General features: G+C 42.6%; 1 protein-coding gene across 1 annotated transcript in view; it reads left to right on the top strand.

Moving 5' to 3' along the window:
* The first annotated feature begins 1189 nt into the window (after positions 1–1189).
* Positions 1190–24904, top strand: part of tiprl (TIP41, TOR signaling pathway regulator-like (S. cerevisiae)) — a 35617-nt gene continuing 11902 nt past the window's right edge. Inside the window, exons 1-3 of the mRNA XM_061762164.1 lie at positions 1190–1321; positions 3500–3537; positions 5832–5928. Of these exons, the coding sequence (XP_061618148.1) occupies positions 1190–1321; positions 3500–3537; positions 5832–5928 (267 nt within the window). The remainder of the gene's footprint in view (positions 1322–3499; positions 3538–5831; positions 5929–24904) is intronic.

Genomic DNA, 24904 nt, shown 5'->3' with positions numbered 1-24904 from the left:
TAATTGGCAATGAGTCTTTCACATCTCTCAGGAGATATTTTGGCCCACTCTTCCTTGCAGAATTGTTTTAATTCAGCAACACTGTAGGGTTTTCGATCATGAACGGCCTTTTTAATGTCATGCCAGAGCATTTGACCAGATTGAAGTTTTTTATTTTTTTAGCCATTCAGAAGTTGACTGAAAAAGGTAACTGCAGATGCGCAAACAATGACGCTAAGTGTGTCAAAAACACAAGCTCGTCAGTGAGTTACCTCCAATTTGTATCTCTCGGTAGTTTCTCTTAAACTTAAGAACAGGTATAAAAATGAGTGGGGGAGCTGGACCAAGTAAGAAGACGTACCACTTTCATGGTAGGAGGAGTATTTTTTCACTATGACATTTTCGAAATGTGTATGCCTCATCTGCCAGTCTGCCATCGCATTACGAAAGAAAGGAAATGTGGAGCAGCATTTTCGGACTGTGCATGGAAAATACGACACTGACTTGCCACCAAAAAGCGAGCTGAAAAAGAGAGAGGTGAAGGAACTAAAATCCCAGTTGTCAGGACAGCAGTTATTTTTCACACAACATACTTCAAAAGCGAAAGCCGCCACACGGAAGCATCGTTCTACGTGAGTCACGTCATCGTTAAGAACAAGAAGTCCTTCCAAGAAGGATAGATGGTAAAAGAGGCAATCGTTGAAGCAGCTGATGCATTTGTTCCGGGACTTTCAAAATAAGGCAGAAATATTATCTTCGATCAAAGCTCTCCAGCTGTCAAGAAGTACAGCTACACGGCGCTCTGAAGCCATGGCTGAGGATTAACCCAGCAAATGTGTAAGGACATCGGAGATTGTGAGTGTTTCTCACTGCAGTTGGTTGAATCTACAGTTGTGAGTGACACAGCCCATATGTGCATTTTCATCGTATGGTGATTAGTGATATTACTGCAAAAGAGGAGCTATTAACAGTACTGCCCATGAAAGAACAGACGCGAGGAGAGGACATATTTCAGTCGTTCAAAAACCTTCTCGAGAAAACCCAGCTCCCGGTGTACAAATTGGTATCTATCACCACGGATGGAGCACCCGCAATGGTTGGCCTCGTGAAAGGATTTATTGCAAAGTGCAGGCAAGACGATGCTTTCCCAGACTTTCTGAATTACCATTGCATAATCCACCAACAAGCGTTATGCGCTAAAATGCTCAATATGAAAGAGATCATGGACGTGGGAATGAAGATCGCCTGTTCTATTCAAGCCAGAACTCTTCAAAGACGGTTATTCCGTGCACATCTGGAGATGGCTGATTGCGACAATTCTGAGTTGTTGCTACACACTGACGTGAGATGGCTTTGTCGAGGGAAATTCCTGCAAAGATTTCGAGAGCTCTGTCCGGAGATGGAGTTTTTCCGTATAGCTGGACATGCAGAATACAAGCAACTAAATGACTGTCAGTGGCTGTTAGACTTGGCATTTTTAACCAATCTGACAAACATGTTGAATGACCTTAATCTAGAGCTGCAAGGAAAAGACAAAACAGTGATCAATATGATCAGCTCAGTTAATGCTTTCAAACGAAAGATGCAACATCTCTCCTCAAAGCTGCAGCGTCATGATTTGGCAAACTTCCAGAACCTGGCGTCAGAGCTGGAAATGCAAGGGAAGGCCTGTGTGCAACTTGACAGTGGATGCTACACAGAGCTGTTTGACAATTGTCTGTCAGAGTTTGGCAAACGCTTTCAAGACTTTTCTTTGCCGAGCCAGACGCTACATTCTTGTGCTATCCTTTTCGGGAAGATGCTGAGGTTGATTCACTCGCATCAAAAATTGCAACACTGTTTCACCTGAACTCTTCTGGAGTGGAAGATGAGATTTTGACACTACAAGCCGACATTGAGCTGAAGTCCAGAGCTCATGGACAGTTTTTGAATTTACTGACAGAGCTAAAGTACCCCAACATGAGGAAATGTGCTACCTTTTTGGACTACATTATTCGGCTCCACTTATTTATGTGAGTCAGTCTTTTCCCACATGAAGATGATTAAGTCCAAGTACCGTTCCACCCTAACTGATGAACATTTTGAAGTGTGCTTGAGGCTGGCTGTCAGCAGCTACTGTCCGGACTATGCATACCTGGCTGATTCATTTCAGTGCAAGTCATCGGAGTAAACTCAGGTAATGACAAAACAATTACATTGTTAATTATGTTGTGTTGTGCAAGATTGGCTCATTCGGTGATGCAAGGTACATCAACATACATTGGTGCTGAGCTGTGTCAATGGCCCAGAATTTTAGCTCACTGGTAGCGCTCTGCATTCTCAAACCGGAGACATGGTCGCGGCCCCCATGCCCCAAAAAAAAGGTAGATCGCGGGAGGTTGGCTACTTGAAAAGTAGATCTTGGGGCAAAAAAGTTTGGGCACCCCTGCTCTAGTACGACAACAGACAGCTCATACACCTTTAAAATATGTTTGAATAATTTAAAAAAATATGTGGGCACTACTTCACTGATTTCACCTATTGCGGGGGTGCTCTGGAACCTAACCCTCACAGTAAACGAGGGATTACTGTACTATATAAAAAAAAAACGATTTGGCTGTGATTTGTTCCGGGCTGTTGCCATGTGTTCCGACGTTACGATGTATTCGAAAATAGTTCACAATCCGGAGAGGACAAGATGACATACGTGTTAGTGTAAGTAATTTAAAGTTTGCCAGTTAGCAAGTGAGGGGCTATAACGCGCTTGGCGTCCAAGTACTGCAGCCAGTGATTGGCGATTACCAACCAATCGCCATAACGTTTGTTGATGATGATGTCACATTTTCCTCTGTGTATAAAAAAAAAAAAAAAAGGAAACTCTTGACAGGCAGCTCCTTGGCTGTGGTGTGCCAAAGTACAATTTTCACTCAAGTCTCTCTGGAACCGTGTTCGTTACAGCTGAGAGTAACCAACTATGAAAAGCAAATTATACGTGTATATGTCTAGAGAGAAAACAGAATACACAGGATAGTTGTATAGTGTGACGAGGGCGCCAGCTTTCTGCAGTCAATCGCTACATACCTCAAAACTTTATCTGGCATTCAGATTAACTCAAGAACAGTGCGCAGAGAGTTTCATGGAATGTGTTTCCATGGCCGAGCAGCTGCATCCAAGCCATACATCACCAAGTGCAATGGAGTTGGATGCAGTGGTGTAAAGCAGGGGTGTCAAATGTACGGCCCACCAGGCACTGTTCTGCCCGTCAAGGAAGTTTTAGTTAATTTAAACATATAAGCTGTTATTTTGAAACTCATACTTTTATTTTGACACAAGAACCGGAAGTCATCGGACTTGCATGATGTGACGTACGAAGCTTAGAGAGAGATAGAACAGATCGGGTCTTATTTTGCTCCATTTTGCACTTACCGTGAATATGTATGTCCTTCATAGACATAGCTAATGCATTAATTTTGTATTCATTATTGAGTTTCACTCTGTAGATCTGCCTGATGTCACGACACTAAATTTAAGCCTTGCGTAGTCTGTTCACAGAAGGCTGAACGATATTTCAGGAGCAAAGTAAGCATATTTCATATCAAATGCTGTGCCACCTTTTGTCCTGTGAAAATTAATACCTCCTGTACGAGTATTTTGAGACGGAATATTGCAAATTATCAGTCAATCATTAGGGGGATACCTGGACTTTAATTCTGAAAAGTTGTATGGTGTGATGAGTCAGTTCAGGTTTTCAATATTTTCAGATGGATGTGTATGTACATTTCAAATGATTTCTAAATAAGTTGTTTTTTATAAAAGGTACATAACATTTATAGATCAACAGTGATATGTAAGTTGCAACTGTAAAGGAAAACACTGATTCATAATTGAAATTGCACTTTTTTGTTATGGCATTTCAGATTAATCAAATGATTTGAAACAAGATAATAATCATTTAATTCTATGAAAAAGCACTTTTCTCATCCAGGGCAAAAGGGCCAATGCTGAAGCACCAGCAGGGGGTAGTCTTGGCACATGTGTGAGTCTTGTTTGTGTGTGCGCGCGTGCGTGACTGATTGTGTCTGTGCGTGTGTGTCCGTCTGTCTGTGTGTGTTTTTCCCTCTGCAATGGGGCAGAGTGCCGGGGTGGGCTTCAAAATACTCGAGAGCTTACGGCTTGGTCTGGTCCACAATGTGTTGGAGCAGCTCATCTGTGAGAAACAGTTCCAAGAAGTCAGTAGGCTCATCAGAATGCAGCTCTACGGTAGAGCTCAGGGTTACAGTGAAGGGGATGTTATTTGGCTCCCAGTCAACCTAATGCCAGCCAGAATTATCCCTACCTCTGCTGGATACACAGCCTGTAAATTATAGAAATATGAATAATTACCATTAAAATGTTTTTTTATTATTGTCGTGTGATGTGTACAAAAAAAAATATATTTTTTTTATTTACCTCTTTGCACTGCCAATGAGAGTAGAAGGTAGCTCTTTGCTGGATGCACATGCTGTAAATTATAGAAATATATAAAAGATTACAATAAAAAAAAATCTAGATAATTTTTTTTAGTGCTGTGTGAAGTGGAGAAAAATCTTTTTTTCACCTTCTTTGCTCTGCCAACCGGAGTGACCTTTGTCACCAGACTGCTGGATTCATCATCTGTAAATTACAGAAATATATACAATTATAAATATTATGAAATATTTTATTGTCGCTGTACCACTACGTTTAAAAAAAAAAAAAAAAAATTTTTTTTATTTTTTATTTTTTATTTTATTTTTTTTTACCTTCCCTCAGCGCAACTTTCCTGCACTTTATACACTTATACCAGTCATTTCCTCCTCATTGCTCAACAAGTCGTCTATACGCCGCATCTACAGGGTGCATGATCTGTACACAGTACTGGCAACAAATGTTTAGTCGACTAAATAGCGTTGATGTGAGGGAGGTGGTGATGAGTGAAGCTAAGAAAGTTAACAAGTGAGCTAATGAGCTTAACTCCTTTGTTTCTAGGTGTTTCTTCACAGCTCTCACAATGTTTTTGTGATCAACTGCTGTTGATACCGTTGGCCGATCTTTTTGATGTGTGTTTCTCAGTATACCAGTAGTTTCTTTCTTTTTCAGGACATTCCAAATTGTTGGATTGGCTATGCCCAATGTTTTTGCAATAGCTCTGATCAATTTTTCCCCTTTTCTCAGCATCAAAATTTTCTTTTCTCCCATAGACAGCTCTCTGGTCATTTTTGCTTAACAGCAAATGCGGTTTTCACAGGTGAAACCCAAAGCCAAAAACAAGCACTATCTAATGTTTAAGCAATCAATCTAAAAGGCAACACCTGAGGAACTAGAAACACCCATCAGTCACATGTTCCAATACTTTTGCTCACTTGAAAAGTGTGTGTCTTCAAACAAAAGGTGCTTTGTCCTGAGTTGTTTAACACGTCTCGATGTAAATACTGTGAAATAAAAGCTGGAATTCTGAACTTTTCTCATATCATTTGATCTGAAACACAAATGTCTTGGGTATACAACAAAAACAAATGAATTGACCTTCAGTTCCAATACTTTTGGAGGGACTGTATATATGAGTGAGTGAGTGCAGTATAGTTTTTTTAAATGTATGTAGTAATTTGGGATTGTCTGCATGAAGGCAGGATGGTCCCATTACATGTATGCTTCTTCCTACCCGTTTTCAAACAAATTAGTGAAGTTAGTGTTTTTGTTTTATTTTCTTTATTTTAGTATTGTTTGACTATGTTGTTAGTTGTTATCAGAGGGTGTTTCTTGGAATTTACACAAACATAGACCTGAGGGATTACAATAATAGAACATGCAACTCTAAGCAACAACTGAGAAAGATATCTTTGATTTTCTTCCAGATTTTCTGAACACTGTCAAGAGGTAGTGAAACCATACGACTGGACATTCACCACAGATTACAGAGGCACCCTAATAGGAGAGGAATTGCAGATTAAGGTGGGTTAATATCTGATATGAACTGGAAGATAATGAAGCACTTTAAAATTTAGAAAATTGCTCCTGTCAATAGGTGATTAAGTGATGTTTGTCCCTACCCCACCCTCCCCAAATAAAAGTCAAAGATGAAAGCGGTACAGTGATTTTGAACCTCAATAAAACTAAAAGCACATAGATGATTGCAACGTACATCATTAACCCATAAACGTTACGATTTCCCGTTGTGAAAAAGATGAAACGGTATTTTCCACTATAATAAAAGTATAAAGGAAATACACATCCATAAACATAAAAAATGATGCCCCCAGGGGATGTCTAGCCAGAAGGTGCAGTAAGGCGGGGGCGGTTGGTTAGGGGCAGTGATGATTTCGCGCTCGCACGGCCGATAATGTCCGCATTGCATCACATGACCGACGCATTGGGCCGCGCGGCCCCTCTGCGTCACTGGACGCGCACACGGCAAAAATTGTTGTTGCTAGTAGAATGCCGCGGAGATCATCTCTCGTGATTGGTCCGTTTAAGTCACATGCTGTAATGACGTAGTCAGCGTTCCTCTCGGTTCCACATGCCACCTACGCAGCCGCCTTCTCGATCGATTTTGCAGCATAATTAAATCATCTGGTCATCTAGGTCCATTTGTTCTAGCAGACACTGTTCCACGGTCGCCATTGTTGTTGCTTTGTTCCTTGTTACGGAAAGGAAAGTAAAAACTGCTACCAGAAATGGCCAAAAATGCAGTGGAAACTCTACCCTGTGGCGTCCTCGCCAATACCAGCCTGACTTGGAGGAGAACTGCAGTACATTTTCAAAACTGTGCGCGTGGGTTGCGTTTGAGTATAAAGCCAAACTGCGCGCGGGATAGCCGCAGTGACGTCAGTGTGGTCGCCACCCGCATGAGTATAAAGAAGTCTTAAGGGTCCATGACTGACAGGTAACCTGACATATTTTTATAAAGATAAAATGCCTGCATATCGAAATAAAGAAGGTTGTGTGAGATCGGTGTACCCAGGGAGAAGGAACAGAAAAGATTGTGTATATTCGCAAGAATAAGTCATTTATCTGCGCTTGTTTCTGAAGATTGTAACATCTGCTGTTTGGCTTATAAGGAGTGGAACTTTCTGGCACATTTCAGCCCACACCCTACTCAGAGTGTATGATAGATAGCACTTCCTTGTTTAGACAGACACTTAGTCGTGCAACTTGTGAAACTATCTGGCTCTAATGCATTGTTGCTTGACAGACAACTGTCCATTTAGTCTCCTGGAACTTCATTGGGTTTTCCTCACATAAAAGAAATCACAATGGGTTGGTATGAATACTTTTACTTTAACAACCCTAGAAGATATTTTATTTCTTCGTCTTTTCCTTTCGGCTTGTCCCCTTAGGGGTCACCACAGTGTGTCATCCTTTTCCATGTAAGCCTATCTCCTACATCGTCCTCTCTTAACACCAACTGCCCTCATGTCTTCCCTCACGACATCCATCAACCTTGTCTTTGGTCTTCCTCTAGCTCTCTTGCCTGGCAGCTCCATCCTCCTAATCCTTCTACCAGTATACTTACCATCTCTCCTCTGGATGTGTCCAAACCATTGAAGTCTGCTCTCTCTAACCTTGTCTCCAAAACATCTAACCTTGGCTGTCCCTCTGATGAGCTCATTTCTAATTTTATCCAACCTGGTCACTCCTAGAGACAACCTCAACAAGAAGTCAATCTTATCAATGCCGTTTAATCTGGTTCTACCCTCACAATGAGTTTCTCTGCCAATGGTATAACACCCTAAAGTGAGCTAACAGCGTTAACTTCTGATAAGTAGCACATACAGTGGTGCCTTTTGATACAAGTGACACGACTTGGAGTATGTTTTCTAAGATACGAGTCGTCGTTAGGCCGATTTCTTTATTTTATTTTATTTATTTTTTTGGTTTGACTTTCAAACAAAAATTTGGGATACAAGCGCTCTATGGTGGCAATAAACTCAACTCACTTCACATTCAATCTATTTAATGCCACTCCCAGTTGAAGTTTAAACAAAACAAAAAAATAGATATTGTGTATTCAAAACAACCACATATAGCGGCTGAAATAAGTATTTTAACAGGTCACCATTTTTCTCACTAAATATATTTCCAAAGGTGCTATTTACATGAAAATTTCACCAGATGTTAGGATCAACCCAAGTACAACAAATACGCTCAGAAATTAAGTTATATGTAATAATGTGAAATGACCCAGGGAAAAAGTATTTATTTAATACTTTGTTCAAAAAGCCTTTGTCTACAATGACAGGTTCAAAACGCTACCTGTATGGAGAAGCAAGTTGCATGCATTGCTCTGGTGTGATTTTGGCCCATTCCTCCACACAAGCACTCTTCAAATCTTGAAGGTTCCGTGGGCTTCTTTTATGGAACTTGAGTTTCAGTTCTTTCCATTGATTTTTGATTGGATTCAAGTCTGGTGATTGGCTGGGCCGATCTAGCAGCTTTATTATTTTCTTTGAAACCAATTGAGAGCTAAACGTAATAAGCAAATTAATAACTTTAAGAAACGTTGGTCACCTTTTATGAAAATGGTGAACCTCGAGCTTGATTGTTTGTTTGGGAAAGAATGTCATACAGAAATGTAAAGTGTAATGTAAATCCAATATAATGTGACCAAATAATTTCTTGTCATTTTAGACCCCTGTGCACACCAGAGGGTCACTTGCATGCACTTTAACCCCATCCTTCTGAATCTGCGAGGATAGCCTCTGGGGATCCTGGGCCTGTTCCCCCCCTCCTCCTCTTGAGTCCGGTCGTGTGTGTGCTGCCCTCCTGGGGGATGCCGATTCTGGGGCTGCTCTCCGTTCCCGGGGTACCAGGTTGATGCCCCTTGCGCGGGGGCGTGCTTGTGCCCGGCGGCGGCGGGCGGGGGGGGTGTCTTGACTTTGTTGAGGTTGGTGGCCGGTCGCCTCGGTGTGGCGCTTGCGGTGGGATTGTGTTGTGCGAGGGGACTTTCGCGTTGTGTGGCGTCTGGGGCGCTCCGGGCCACGGCCTGCGCCGTGCGGGTTTTTGGGGGCGTTGGGCGTGGGGGGACGGTGGTCCGGTGCCCGTGCGCCTCCCTTTGGGACTTGTCGGGGCGCTTCGGTCGGGCTCGGGACCTCCCTGGATCCATGCATGTGATATGGTGTTCATTCACTAATAAGTTCGAAAGATACATTATAGACTTTAATTACCTGTGCTGGAATCACTTATAACAACACAGGTAATACTAACATATTTACTCACAGGTTCTTACCGGTGTTTAGATACTAAAAAAAGAATCCCACCATACCACTCGACAGTAGCACTGCCTTGCTCATTTCCCGACATTCTGCCCTGCCCTTTTCTGTCCTCTCATCTGTTTCTCTTGGTTAGTTATTGCATGTCCTCACCGGGTCCCCCCCACCCCCCAATCTACAAACAACTGTTGTAATGTTACTTGTTTTCAAATATCAAGATGTCTCACCATTGTTCTGCTGTGGTTTTCACCCCTAGTCCCGTTATCCACTCTGACCCTCTGTCTGTCCCCGAAAACCTTTTTCTGTCCGGCTGCATTTTCAAACATCAGAATAATAAAAAAATGTTACAATAAGCAGAGGGAGTATTTCAAACCCCCCTGCTGCACAGCAAAACTGTTCCAGCACAAAGGCATACAGATCTACCATTCTGCGAGGCCATGAACCTGAAGAGAACAGGTTTAAAGAAAAAGAAACCAATTGAGAGTTTCCTTTCCAGTGTTTTGTATCATTATCCTGATGAAATGTCCACCCTTGTTTCATTTTCATCATCCTCTTAGATGGCAGCAGACTTTTGTTAAGAATGTCTCTGTAGATTTGTCCATTCATCGTTCCTTCAAAATAATAATAATAATCATATTTATTGTCATGAACATGCATGCATGCACGCAAAATTTGTTCTCTGCATTTTACCCATCACAGTGAACACACACACTTATTAGTGGAACACACTGGAGCAGGGGGCAACTTAAGCACCCGGGGAGCAGTTTGGGGTATCAGTGTCTTGCTTAAGGACACCACAGCCGTTTGTCCGGGAGATGTTGGCGGATGGTCCAGTCGGGGTCTTGAACCTAGGTACCCACGTTGGCAGGCGATGATCTTAACAATTTGGCCACGGCTTGTACTGTGAAGTTTACCAGTACCATTTGCTGAAAAGCAGCCCCACACAATCATGTTCCTACCTCTGAACTTCACTGTTGGTATGGTGTTTTAAGGGTGATGTGCAGCGCCATTTCTCCTCCAAACGTGGGGTACATTATATGCCATCCAGAGAATTCAATTTTGCTCTCATCAATCCAGACTATATTCTCCCAGTATTTAACTGGCTTGTCCAAATGTTGTTCAGCAAACGTTAAACGAGCTTTGACATGCTTTTTTTTTTTTTTTTTTTCCCCCAGCAAGGGGGTCTTGCGTGGTGAGCGTGCATACAGGCCATGGCGGCAGAGTGCATTACTCACTGTTTTCCAGAGGTGGTTAGTAATGCGCTACATTTACTCCTTTACATTTACTCAAGTAAAGTTTACGAGTAAACTTGTAAGAATACTTCAAATGCACACTTTTTACTTTTACTTGAGTATTTATTTGAAGGATCGATACTTTTACTCGTACACGTTTACGTTGCAATCATCGACATGCCGTTCGCTGCTTTTATTTATCCCTTCTTTCGTGTGCGCTTCTATTTTTAGACTCCATCTTCGACTTCCGTACAGGGCGCCTGTTGCGTCAATCCAACTTGATTACTAATGTCATTTGACTCCAAGTCACCAATCAGATGACACAAGGCAGTCACATGACCGCACACGTAGCCTTCGCGAGCCAAGCGAAATGACTCCTTTTGGGAGTGGGAGGGAAACAGCCACGCGAGTGTGTTTACTTTACAGACTCCAAAAAATAACCGCTTTCTCGTGCAGCTCTTAAATTGTGTGTGCCCAAACTTGGATATTTCAGCCCACTTCTAACTTGAGAAAACACCTTGCGGTAAGTTGCAGATGCTTCTATTGTTCTTTTGACAGTGGATATGGCAACATTAGCCCTAAACTATGGTGTCGCAGACGCACACACAATCACTCAGTCTTGTCAGCAAACAGCTTCATCATGAAGTCATTTAAGTGAATAAAGCAAATAATTTTTCTGGAGGTCCCTATGCATGTGTTGGTTTTTGGGCAGTTAAAAATTGAAATGGTGGCAGGTGTGTGTCGACTCCCATATCTTATTTTTGTATTTTATTTGATGTTCATGCTCTGATTTAAAAAAAAAAAAAATAAATAAATAAATAAATAAATAAAAACATTCAGGTTACTCACAAGTTACTCTTGCGTAGTTTTTTTTCATTGAGTACTTTCTTACTCTTAGTCAAGTAAATATTTGGATGACAACTTTTTACTTGTACTTGAGTCATATTATTCCAAAGAAACTACTTTTAATTGAGTACAATATTTGGCTACTCTACCCACCTCTGCTGTTTTCCTAGTGACAACAGTACCTACTAATTCCAGGTCTTTTTGAAGCTCTCCACAGGTGGTCCTTGACTCTTGGACAACTCTTCTGATTATTCTTTGCTCTCCTCTGTCAGAAATCTCGCAAAGAGCACCTGATCAAGGCAAATTTATGGTCGTATGATTCCACTTAGGAAAGCCAATCATATCTTAGGACTTCCCCAACCGTGCTTACTGGAACATTCAGAAGCTTAGCTATGCGCCTGTAACCAATGGCATGGTTATGTTTTCAACAATTACTTTGCAATGGTATTGAGACAGGTCTTTTCTCTTACCCATCATGAAATGTGTCTTGACTCACTCACACCTTGGCAACGAGACCTTCTGTAGGAAATCAAGTAGCACTGAACCAGCTGAGATTCATTTGCACTGACAAGGGGCTGGATTGCTGTTTGATTATTGATAGATTTTAGGTGTTGTCTTGGCTTTCCATGCCTTTTTGCACCTCCCTTTCGTCATGTGTTCAATAATTTTCCCCTGTCATTTCACATCATTATACACAACTTAATTTCTGATCTTATTTGTTCTACTTTCTTTGTATGTGTAAAGGCAGATGTCTAGATGTGACCCACCTCGCCTCGGTTCTCCCAGGTACTTAAGCAGTCCGACTTGCTCCAATGGGAGTCATATATGGATCGGAGGAAGAGGTGTGGTGGAACTCACATTTTTTATTTATTGAAGAACAAAAGGTTGGTTCCAGCCCCAATGGCCTTTCTTGAAGTGCAAAAGAAAGAATCTGCGACACATGATAATATTCTCACATTGTATGTGGCAGTACCTGGAACGAACAAACACACACCTGTCCCTCGTGATTAAATGCAAGGATATAGTGCCAGGAAGTGGAAATGCTGGGGAGGGGCGTGAACCCAACCACGCATATAAACCATAATTATACAGCAAATTTAAATGCCCGAAAGATAACATAATAAGCAACGAATTAAAGGGGTCACCACCAAAAAATATAAGAAATATGTCTCCTACAGACCGGGCCCAAATTGTTCTTGTAGGAAAACAAAACGATTACCGATGAAAATTATATAAGGAGCCAATATTACAAAACTCATTTAAATACTATAGCACATATTTCGATTACACTTTGTTTCAAAGTTAAACGTCTATTTACACTATACCAAAACATGCAAGTCTTCCTTCTTCTGGATATCACTGTAAATGTGTGTGTGCAGAGAGGTTGCAAGAAAGGGAGGATTCTGTATGTGGCTCCTGGTGTTACTGGGAAATAGGGCTTGAATGTTAAGCGGGGTTTTCCATCAGCAGGCAAATCTTGGTGATAGGCCTGCAAAGAGTGGCATTCTGAGTCTTCACCAGAACTTGCCGAACTAGTCCGGCATGGTCTCTATGATCCGTCCGAGGATCCTGGAGTTACGTGGCGCAGTGTGATCAAAAATGAAAACAATGTCGCCAATGACAAAGTTTCTCTTTTGGTGTGTCCACTTTTGCCGTTCTTGTAACTCGGGTAGATACTCTTTCGTCCACCTCTTCCAGAAGAGGTCAGTCATGTATTGCACCTACCGCCATCTGTGCCTGGGATAGCAGTCCTCAGGGTGGTATCCTGGGCTTGGTGTTCAGAAGAAGCAGGTAGTTAGGTGTGAGAGGCTCTAGATCGTGAGGGTCGTTTGAAGCTGTGGTGAGAGGCCTATCATTAATAATTGATTCCACCTCACATAAGGTTTGAAGTCCCTCTTCGTCGAGTCTGTTGTTGTAGGATAGCAGCCAGAACTCTTCTGACAGTCCCGATTTGCCTCTCACAGCTACCACCATGATGGGAACCTGATGGGTGGGTTGAAAGTCCAGGTGACGCCCTTTTTGAGCAAAGTGTCCTGAATGAGGGCATCATCGAAGCCCTGGATATGGCCTCTTTTCTGCTCAGAGTAGATTGGTGCCATTATCTGAGCGCATTAACTTTACTTGACCTCTTCGGGCGATGAACCTCTGTAATGCATTTATGCATGAGTGTGTGTCTAATGAATGTGCCAACTCCAGATGGACAGCTCTTATTTTGAGACAAGTAAAGATAAATCCATATCTTTTGTTTTTTCGACCATACTTAACCTCAAATGGTCCTAAGAAATCTGAGAGTGATCTGGGCTTAGTCGTTCCATAGGGAGATCTGCCATGCACTCCTCCCCTGGAATTCCACTCAATTTTCTGCAGACAATACATTTAGCCAACAGCTTCCCTATGGCTGCATTAGCACTTGTAACCCAATGTTTTTCTCTGAGACGAGATAGTGTAGTTTCGTCCACTGAGCCCAGTACCATAATGCACCTTCCTGATGATGACACTGGTAATGTGGTGATCCTTGGGGAGAATAGCTGAGTGTTTTGTTACTGTTAGCATTGCAGATCGGCTTAATCTGGCACCCACCCTGAACACACCATCTTGAAGAACAGGTGACAGTTTATGGAGGTGGCTACTCCTTTTGACCATGGAACCCATATCTCATGCTCCAATCTCCTCTGGAAAAGCCTTTTGCTGGCAAAGCTTTATGATTCTGACCTCGGCATTCATAAATTCCTTCACAGATATTGGTCCTTTGTTTGGTTCTTTTCTTTGCATGTCTGGTTGATCTTTCAGAATTTCTTCCACGGGTTTTGTATCCTTTTTGATTGTTTTCTGATGAGCCTTCTTAATACACTTTTGCTTTTGTGAATTCTTGATTCCTAGAATCCAAGCGATTGCCCTCTTGAGCTGGTGCCAATCAGAATAGTGAGTGAACAGCTGGTGATCTCATTCTGTTCCACAGAGATTGTAGTCACCGTTGCTGTTCTTTTAATTTCTAGGTCATCTGCAGCAAGGGTGTGATCTGGTATAGCAGGCCAAGTATCCTCGGGTTGCATTAGAAAGCCTGGTCTTGAAATCCAGTCCTTGTTTTTCAGGTATGCACTTACACTGATGCCTGTGGATGCACAGTTCGCAGGATTCAAATCAGTGCTCACATACCTCCATTGAGAAACATTAGAGGTTGCTCGGATGGCAGTGACTCTGTTTGCAACGAAAGTGTGAAACCTGGAAGTTCTGTTGTTGATTTATTTCAACACTAATGTCCTGTTAGTCCAAAATATGGCGCACTTGAGTGAAACCTCAAGCTCTGCTCGCATCGTGTCCATTTACGCAGCCAAATCAGCAGAGGTCAACTCCAATTGTGGCATGGTAACTGGTTTTCGTGGCGCAACCCGGGCCTTGGCCATGATAAATGAACACTGCTGGTGTGTATTGTTTTTCAATAACTAATAGGTCACCGTGCCGTAACCAGACTCCCATTCATTGGCAAAGTGATGTTGTACTGAAAGTACTTATCCAAAGCCTTGTGGTTTGATGCATCGCCTTACTTAAAAGTTTGATAGCTGTTCCAAGTCCATAAGCCATTTGTGCCATTTTCTAGCAATTACCTCTGGAATGCTTTCATCCCACCCAAGTTTCCTTCGGCTTAGCTCTTGCACAATCTGTTTTGCAGGGAGAGCAATATGTGCCAGGACCCCTAGAGGGTCATATATGGAACTTACTATTGAAAGAATACCTCTTCTGGTAAGTGTCTGTCTTGGATAGAAAAAGAAGAAGAATCATCATAATCTTTGTCGTCATGAACATGCATGCACAAGAAATTTGTTCTCTGCATTTTACCCATCACAGTGAACACACGCACTTGTTGATGGAGCAGCTTAAGCAGTTTGGGGTATCGGTGTCTTGCTCAGGGACACCACAGGTGTGAATCAGGGAGATCTTGGTGGATGGTCCGGTCGGTATCTTGAACCTAGGTCCTCACGGTGGCAGGCGATGATCTTAACCATTGGGCCGCGGCTGACCCAAAATTTCTACTTTGGCAAGTCTGAATCCCTAGGGCTCTTTCCACCGGCAGCTTGTCTTATCCAGGTCAAGAGCCTTTATTTCTTTAGCCCTGCTTTCCTCTGGAATCGAGGCAATGCCAGCTCTATTGTTACTGACCCATTTGTTTAGCCTAAATCCCCCTTTTGCACACAGGACAGAAATATTTCACAAGTTTTAAGGCTTGACCTTCAGTGGCCACAGACTTCAAACAGTCGTCAACGTAGAAAATCTTCAGCACCGTTTGAACTGCTTCAGGTGCGCTATCATTTCCATAGTCCATTGCGCATTGTCTCAAAGCTTAGTTGGCACAGCTTGGAGATGATGTAGCGCCAAATATGTGAACCACCATTTTATAGTCACCCAGCTTGCCTTCCAGATTTCTGTTCGGCCACCAGAGGAACCTCATTAGATCAGCATCCTCTTCTGGGACACTTACTTGGTAGAAGATGGCATCAATATCCGTTATACAGTGGGTACAGAAATAATTATTAAGAAATTCTTAAAATTTTCACTCTTTGTTATATTGCAGCCATTTTCTAAAATCATTTAAGTTCATTTTTATTCCTCATTAATGTACACACAGTACCCAAAATTGACTGGGGAAAAAAAACAGAATTGTTTAAATTTTTGCAGATTTAATAAAAAAGAAAAACTGAAATATCACACAGCCATAAGTTATTCAGACCCTTTACTGTGACACTCATATTTAACTTGGGTGCTGTCCATTTCTTCTGATCATCCTTGAGATGGTTCTACACCTTCCTTGGAGTCCAGCTGCGTTTGATTATACTGATTGGACTTGATTAGGAAAGCCACACACCTGTCTTTATAAGACCTTACAACTCACAGTGCATGTCAGAACAAATGAGTATCATGAGGTCTAAGGAACTGTCCGAAGAGCTCAGAAACAGAATTGTGGCAAGGCACAGCTCTGGCCAAGATTACAAAAAGATTTCTGCTGCACTTAAGGTTCCTAAGAGTACAGTGGCATCCATAATCCTTAAATGAAGGACGTTCGGGACGACCAGAACCCTTCCCAGAGCTGGCTGTCCGGCCAAACTGAGCAATTGGGGGAGAAGTGAGAGACGTAAAGAAGAAACCAAAGATCACTGTGGCTGAGCTCCAGAGATGCAGTCGGGAGATGGGAGAAGGTTCTAGAAAGTCAACCATCACCGCAGCCCTCCACCAGTTGGGGCTTTATGACAGAGTGGCCCGACGGAAGCCTCTCCGCAGTGCAAGACACATGAAAGCCTGCATGGAGTTTGCTAAAAAAACACCTGAAGGACTCCAAGATGGTGAGAAAGAAGATTTTCTGGTCTGATGAGACCAAGATAGAACTTTTTGGCCTTAATTCTAAGCGGTATGTGTAGAGAAAACCAGGCACTGCTCATCACCTGTCCAATACAGTCCCAACAGTGACGCATAGTGGTGGCAGGATCATGCTGTGGGGGTGTTTTTCAGCTGCAGCGACAGGACGACTGGTTGCAATCGAAGGAAAGATTAATGCGGCCAAGTACTGGGATATCCTGGACGAAAACCTTCTCCAGAGTGCTCAGGACCTCAGACTGGGCCGAAGATTCACCATCCAACAAGACAATAACCCTAAGCACAGAGCTAAAATAACGAAGGAGTGGCTTCAGGACAACTCCGTGACTGTTCTTGAATGACCCAGCCAGAGTCCTGACTTAAACCCAATTGAGCATCTCTAGCGATACCTGGCTGCCCACCAACGTTCACCATCCAACCTGACAGAAATGGAGAGGATCTGCAAGGAGGAATGGCAGAGGATCCCCAAATCCAGGTGTGAAAAACTTGTTGCATCATTCCCAAAAAGACTCATGGCTGTGTTAGCTCAAAAGGGTGCTTCTACTAAATACTGAGCAAAGGGTCTGAATACTTATGGCTGTGTGATATTTCAGTTTTTCTTTTTTAACAAATCTGCAAAAATGTCAACAATTCTGTTTTTTTCTGGCTGATTTTGCGAGACGGTCCATGAAAATGTGGTCCTCCACAGACATCTCGAACTACTCATCATGCTGTCTTTCAGAAAACTGAATTGTTGCTGCAGAAGCTCATTGAGTTGGTTCAACCGAATGATGTCCTAACAGCATATGAGCCGTCTCCCTCGCTGTTAATAATCATCCATGGTTCCATGGCCTTTGGAACGTTTGATCCTATTAACAGACATATGTCTGCATCAATGTGATGTAATCGTACTTGGTGTAGATATGTCCATTGGTCCACATAGTCTTGAGTGGGCATAGTTTCCTTGGGCACAGGGATCTTCTTCTGTGTGAACACAACTGGAAGGTCTACCAGTGTGTTGTCATCCACACCACATACCTCAATGCCAGATATCATAAATGAACTGACATCTTTTTTATTCATTGTTTTGAGAAAATGTCTGAGCTTCTTCCTGAAACCTTGAGATCTCTCAGCAGTGCCTCTGTGCAAAACGTCCCAGTGCTTCCTGAGTCGAGAAAAGCATACATCATCACAGTGTGATTGCCTTTCTTCATTTTGACCTTGACTGGCACTATAGCCAAAATGCAGTCAGAATCTCCAGCCCCTGTAGGGGTCTCTGCCAATGCGCTGGTCAAAGTTTTACTTCTACTTTCAGACTTTCCATTAATGTGGAGTATAGTGGGATGCTTGAGACAGCAGCCATGACAAGAAATCCTTTGTGTGCACCCCTTGCTCATGTGTCCAGGTGTGAGGCAGCCAAAGGAGACACCTTTGCGCTTCAGAAAGTCAATTTTGTCCGTCTGTGCTTTTCTGTTGAGTTCACTGCACATGTCCAAATTGTGCTCTCCTTGACAGAACAAACATGACTTGGGAACTGCACTCAAGCTTTCCACCATTTTCTTTGAGGGGTGTGATACTGGTAGTGAAACCACCTTTCTTTCCTTTGCCAAAGAAACCGGTGTCTCTCTCAAGTTACTAAACACGGTGTGAAATTATTCTTGTTTGTTGATCAATAAAATCGACTAGATCTTTTGAACCTAGCTTGTTTGTAGCCGTTTGTTTTCCTCCAGGAGCCAAATGCCATGCCTCTCCATTTCTCCCTCAATTTATATGGCAGTTTAGCAAGAATGGCTTTCTTGTACTTAGATTATCCATCTCCTCCATGGTGCTCATTGTCCTAGAGCATCCTGTTAAAAAGATTGAATAACCTTATAGGGCTTCAGCATCTTCAGGCTTGATTAAAAGCCACTTGAGAGCCTTTCAAGGAGCCTTTAGGTTCCAAATATCCTATTGAAGCAGCCATGTGTTGGCAGCTCCGGGTCAATTCTCTGGCTTGCCCCACGGCAAACTGCTCCAAGAAGCGCAGCCTGTCCCTGCATTTCTCTGTTTTATCCTCAAGACCATGTTCAAAAGCACATATAAAGAACCTGTATTATAATGAATCCCCTTTAAATGTTGGGATGCTGAGAGGTGGTAAAGATGACAACTTTTATTGCTTTATCAGACCTTCCGTAATAACGTTTTAATTTTGCAAGACATCTGTGAAACGGGTCATGTCAGCAAGTTCAGGGCTTCCTTTGGGGCCAACATTATCCTTTCCATTGGATCTCCCACCATAGATGGGTTTCTGTGATTTTTCCTTTGGGTTCACCATCTTTCATTATGTTGCCTGACTATAAGATACCTTCAGGTGAGGCTATTGTTTGAGGCTGATGTGATTTTTGCTCTGGTCTGACCACAGTTCTGACCTCCCTTTTGTCTAATTTTGGGGTCATGGGGTAATATGTGGTGTGAACACTTTCTGTTTACATGCTGCTATGGCTTCAGACTGTGTTGCCAAATCCCCCCCCCCCACAAATGTTTCTTGCTTTAACAAAATAAAATTAAATAGCAAACTGTTTTAATTAAAATGCAGGTTTCCAACTCTAAACGAGATGACTTGTCAAGTCATGTAGTTCAAGTCAAAGTAAAGTGTCTTGGCTACCAAGTCTAAAGTCAAGTCTTTCTTAAATATTTGGCAAGCAAGTCACAAGTCAATAAAACGGGCAACTCCACTATACTCGAGTCCCCCCCCCCCATCTCTGCTTTGCAGTGATTACATAGGACTTTATTTACGCTCCTTTTTAATTTAAAATGATCATCCCACACTTTAGCCATGATTCACCTCTACATGCATCTGCAAGACAAGTCCGTCCATGCGGAAAAACTTGACGGCGGCGCAAACATGTTTCTGGTGGAGCGTCGAGGCAGAAATTTTGTGTGGACCAAATTTTGTAGTCAACTTAGCCGAGTTTGTTTCATTCTGCCATCTTCTATACTCTACAGAATGGATGGTTCGAGCCCTTATTTTTGCTCACTTCAACTTTATCCAAACAGCAAATCTTCTCTTACATCCACAGTTCTTCCGCCCGCCTTGTGCATTGTGCCGCAAACCGAACAAGTCCCCTCGGGAACACTTAACAAACTAACAAACCTGTTGTTACGTTTTTTTTCCTTTGAAGTAAAATTCCTTAATAACCACATATCCCAAAGTCCTTGTGATTCAGCTTACTCTTGAACAAAACAAAACCGGCCAGGATTAGAATTCTCATATATTAGAAAAACAAAATAACGATCCTCTTTTTGCCATCTTAAATTAAGCTGAACCAACCATATATGCTTAAAATACTGTAAACTCCCAATCAAAATTCTTATGTTTCACTTTTATCAAACAAGCACAGAGATTTTTTTTCACAAGGTGTTTTATCAGGAAATCAAAAATATACTCTATCATGTACATACATTTCACAAAATATGAATATATATTTCTTTCACCGTTTTCTCTTTTCCTTTTTTTCCATTTTACCTCAACAGACATTTGACACTGCACCTTGTCCTGACACCAAACACATCACTGTGTGAAGTCCTCCAGGTATCAAGGTCTATTTGTCCCGACAACACGACCTGGTTGTGACAGTAACTCGGTCACCAGCCAGGCCCCGTTTTGTGAGGTGGGGCGGATGGGCTTAGGCCACGCCTGAGATGACATCGATTACTTCACAGCACCCCTACTCGACTCCATCTCCACCTGATACGATGTGTGGCTTACTGGTTTCAGCACCTTCGCCTTCCGTCAGACTCCTTTTGGCTGGAATGTCTGAACTCTCACCATGTCCCTCTTCTCAAGAGTGTCCATGTCTTTCGGCGTGCGGTTGTAGTATTTCTCCTGTCTCTGTCTATTGTGCAATAGTCATCGTTTATTGTTGGTTACTCCCGGCTTCAAAAGTGTGTCCTTGGTAGGAAGAAGGGTCCTGTATCTCCTACTCAGAAGTCTCTGCGCCAGGCTCGTACCTAAGCCTTGACTCAGTGAGTTACGGTGGTGCATTATAGCCAAGTAAGAATCTTGTCCTGCAGCTTTCAGCATTAGTCGCTTGGCAGTTTTCACTGCAGACTTGGCTTTTCCATTGCTCTGAGCATAACCTGGCGAGGACGTCCTGTGCTCAAACTCCCATCTTTTACTGAACAGCTGTAATTCCTTGGAGGAGTACTGTGGTCCATTATTTGACATGACTACATCTGGTATGCCCCGCCTTGCAAAGTGGGCCTTTAACTTCCTAATAACTGTGCTACTCTTAGTCTCGGGCAAATAATCCACTTCCCAAAAGTTAGCGTAGGAGTCCACTTTAATTAGATGGTCTTTGTTGTGAAAGGAAAACAGGTCCGTACCTACTTTGGCACAGGGTCTGTAGGGTATGTCATGCGGATGTAGCTTTTTTTAAATTTTATTTTATTTTATTTATTTATTTTGCTGCTTGGGGTCCACTGACCTGCAAATGTCTCATGTGGAGATAAGTCTTTATGTACTCATTCATTCTTTGCCTGTAGACACACTCCCTTGCTCTCCCGAGAAAAATGTCTACCCCTAGATGAGAACAGCGTGCACGGCGTGAAATGTCTGCCCATAGTGAATCCGGTATCACTGCTCTCTCTCTCTCTCCTCTAAACACCATCCCCTCCTTGTAGCTGAGTTTTTCCTGGAATGCATGATAGTGTTGGATGTCAATTGGAATATCTTTTTTGCATTGTGGCCAGCATGATAAAACCATTCCTGTCACTCTCTGCAGTTTCCTGTCCTCTGTCATAGACTTCCTAATAGAGCTCAGTCTCTCAGCTGAACTAGGTAAATACTCAAGCATGTTTACAGTCTCTCTCGCCGTCTCTGTTTCCTTTAATGTCCTCTTGTAAGTATGCCCTACTCAGGGTACCTGCCAACATATCTCTGCCTGGTACGTAGGTACATTTTATGTCATATTTCTGCAATCTAAGTAACATCCTCTGTAGTCTCTTTGGAGTACTCAGAAGTGGCTTCCTGTAAATATTTTCTAGTGTCTTATGGTTGCTCTGTACACCTGACTGCCATATGTGTATTGGTGAAAATTTTCCATCCCAAGGACTATAGCTAAGCATTTCTTTTCCATGTGGGCATGACCCCTTTCTGTCTGCCCTGCTCCCAAAAGCTACAGGCCTACCTCCCTGTATCAGAGCAGCACCCAGTCCATTTTCTGACTCATCACATTGTAAGGTCAACTCCTCATTTTGTTTGTAATACCTCTATACTGGCTTATTGGCTCTTTTGTCTTTTAGTCTGTAAATGCTTTCTCTTGTATGTCAGTCCATTCCCACACATTCTTTTTTGTGTAAGTTGTCTGGGTATTTCACAATCATCTGACAGGTGGTCATAAAACTTGGATAAGTAGCTTACCATGCCAACCACTATATGTACTGCCTTAACGTCTGTCGGCCTTGGCATCTCTCTGACTGCACGTACCTTTTCCGGGTCTATCCACAGCCCCTCAGCTTGTCAGCAGGTGTCCAATGGAAGGCACTGCCTGTCGCTGTAGTTTCACTTTGTTAAAGTTCAGTTTTATGTTTTGCGCTATACATCTATTTAGGAAGCACCTGAGTTTTTCATCATAGTCTTTACTTTCCTCTTCCACCGATGTCCCTTCACCCTTTGACTAACAAATCATCAGCTATGATGTATATTCCAGGTATGCCCTCTAGTGCCTGGATGAGTCTTCTCTGAAAAATGTCCCTTTGGCATTCTCAGCCATTGGTAACAGCCAAATGGGGTGGCAAACGTGGTGAGGTAGCTTGACTCCTCCTCTAATTTGACATGCCAGAACCCCTATTTCACATCACAGACTGTGAATATTTTATTTAGCCTTAAGGCCTTTTGACCCTGCACTTGGCAAAGCGGCTGACGCTCTCGACTTTCCCATTTATTGTGCGTGTGCTAAGGGAGCGACAGGTGCGTTTGACGTGACGCCAAGATGTTGTATCCCCCTCCAAACAGCCATGGCCAGTGAACATATCTGCAAACTCTGTTTTCATTTTCTCCATTGACATGTTCATATTTTCCTTCTATCCCCCTTCTGAATTTTTCTTACGCAATGTCGTCAATGGCCAGGATGTTCTTGTACTGTACTTTAATTAGTTTCATGGCTTTGCTGGCCTTTCTGCCCAGTATGGAGATTTGTCCTCGTGGTCCACCACTCGAAACTCCAATCTCTACAGGTTAAGGTAATGTTTCTCACTTTAACCCTACATTTCCCCAGTGGACACAGCCTGGTCTTATTGTACATCACTAGCACCTTCTCTTTGTGCTCCAGCTGTGTGTTCGGGCTTAGGAGGTATATAGGGATGATGTTACAGGTCGCCCCACAATGAATCTCAAAGTTAACGCGTGTTGTTGCAAAAAGTTGCTGTGCCTGGTTCAATCTTTTTTATTTTTTTTTTATTTTTATTTTTATTTTTTTTTATACTTAGTTAACTATTTTGTTGTCCTTATTCACTTCTGTTACTGTCATTATGTCCTCATATGTTTCATTTTCTTGTTCTGAGACAACATGCAGTGGTCTATTTTTCCTGTCGTATTCTACTCTTGACTTGCACTTTGTGGCAAAATGATTTTATATTCCACACTTTTTGCCTTTTTCCCCCCGAAAGCTGGCCATTTACTCGTTTCTCTCATGCATTTTGCCAAAGAACTTACAATCGTCGTCATCTGTGGTTTTCTTTGCTTTGTTTTACTGCATGTATTTCCCCACTGTTTGTCCTTCCAGTGTTTTGCCGTTTTCTTTTGACAGTTCAGCAGCCCTACATATTTGCAGGCATTTTTCCAGTGTCAGTCACTCTTCTCTGTGAAGTCTCTCTCTCATCGCTGAACTATTGGTGCCACACACAATGGGGTCCCTAATGAGTGAGTCTCTTATGTTACCAAAGTTGCAACTATTAGCCAACACTCAAGTCCGTTACATATTTGTCAATGGTTTTATCCAATCCTTGGTTTCTCATATAGAATCCGTAGCTCTCGACAGTCTCATTCATTTTCGGGGTGCAGTGTTCATCAAACAACCTCATCAATGAACTCCTGACTCGCTGACAAGTAGTCACTCAACAGTGTGTCCAAGAGATCCCTCCCACTCACGCCAGTGAGGTAGTAAAACAGCTTTGCTTTCGTACCTTCCTCCGCGTCGGGCATGGTGAGATCAGTGTAGCTTGTAAACTCCTCTTTCCAGTTCTTCCATGCTTTTCGCTGAGTTTCTGCTGTCGAAAATTACGGAGGTTTCACCCCTTCCATTGCGACATCTGCTCTTCGTTCTGCACACCTGCTGCGCGACTCCGTGAACGTCAATCAGCCCACTAGCAGTGCACACACACGCCAATTTTCCCCCTTCAAAACTAGCGTCTAGACCGCTGCCAACATGTTTCATTCTGCCCTGTCTTTTATACTCTACAGAATGGACGATTAGCAACCTTCTGTTTGCTCACTTCAACTTTATCCGAACAGCATGTCTTCTCATACATCCACAGTTCTTCTGCACGCGCAAACTAACAATCTTATTGTAAGAGCGTTAGTCGCCTTTTTTCCCCCCAGCCCTTGTTTTGTTGACCTCTTTTTTTAAAGATTCCATTATAAAGTAGAATTATCGAAATTCAGCCTTTTTTTTTTCCTGGGTCCGTATTTTGGATAGCTAAAAAAAAAAAATCGACTGATATGAAAAGCTTATATCGTGATACATTTTTTAACCATATCGCCTGGCCCTAATAAAAACAGCGCTCCCACATTGAACGCCCAACTTCCCGAGCTACAGCTGGCTCACGGTTAAACGTGATGCTGAGCCGCTCCTAAGTGCGTACCACTTCGCGTCCGGTGTCAACACAGCGTAAGTCACTAATCGCCACCATGGCAGCAAATAAGCTGCAATTCTGACAAGTATTGTCATCGCAAACAGAAGACAAGGGGTAATTAACAGGAGAAAGATGGAGAAGTTATGCTAATTGCTAACCTATCGTAACGTCACATGTAGTTGCAAACACCAAAATAAAGTTTTTGGGTGATACAGTACACTTGTCACATCGGTCAGGCTCTAAGTATGTTTTTGCGGAGAGCAGCCAACTTTGAACAGCAAACTCGTGTAAAGTGCACATAATTAGGCATCAACTTTAACTTTTATGCTAGCTTCATGTAGCTGTTTGTTTTAACCAGCCTGCGGTCCTACTCTCGTTCTCACCCAACATGGTGCAATCACATTGCCAAGGTCCCCTGAGGTGACACTGGCATAGATGGGTGACACTTATGTTAGCTCACAT

This window comes from Phyllopteryx taeniolatus, chromosome 22 (assembly GCF_024500385.1).
Source record: "Phyllopteryx taeniolatus isolate TA_2022b chromosome 22, UOR_Ptae_1.2, whole genome shotgun sequence".
Classification (NCBI taxonomy): domain Eukaryota; kingdom Metazoa; phylum Chordata; class Actinopteri; order Syngnathiformes; family Syngnathidae; genus Phyllopteryx; species Phyllopteryx taeniolatus.
Note: the sequence above shows the minus strand (reverse complement) of the source record. Positions and strands in the feature narration are given on the sequence as shown.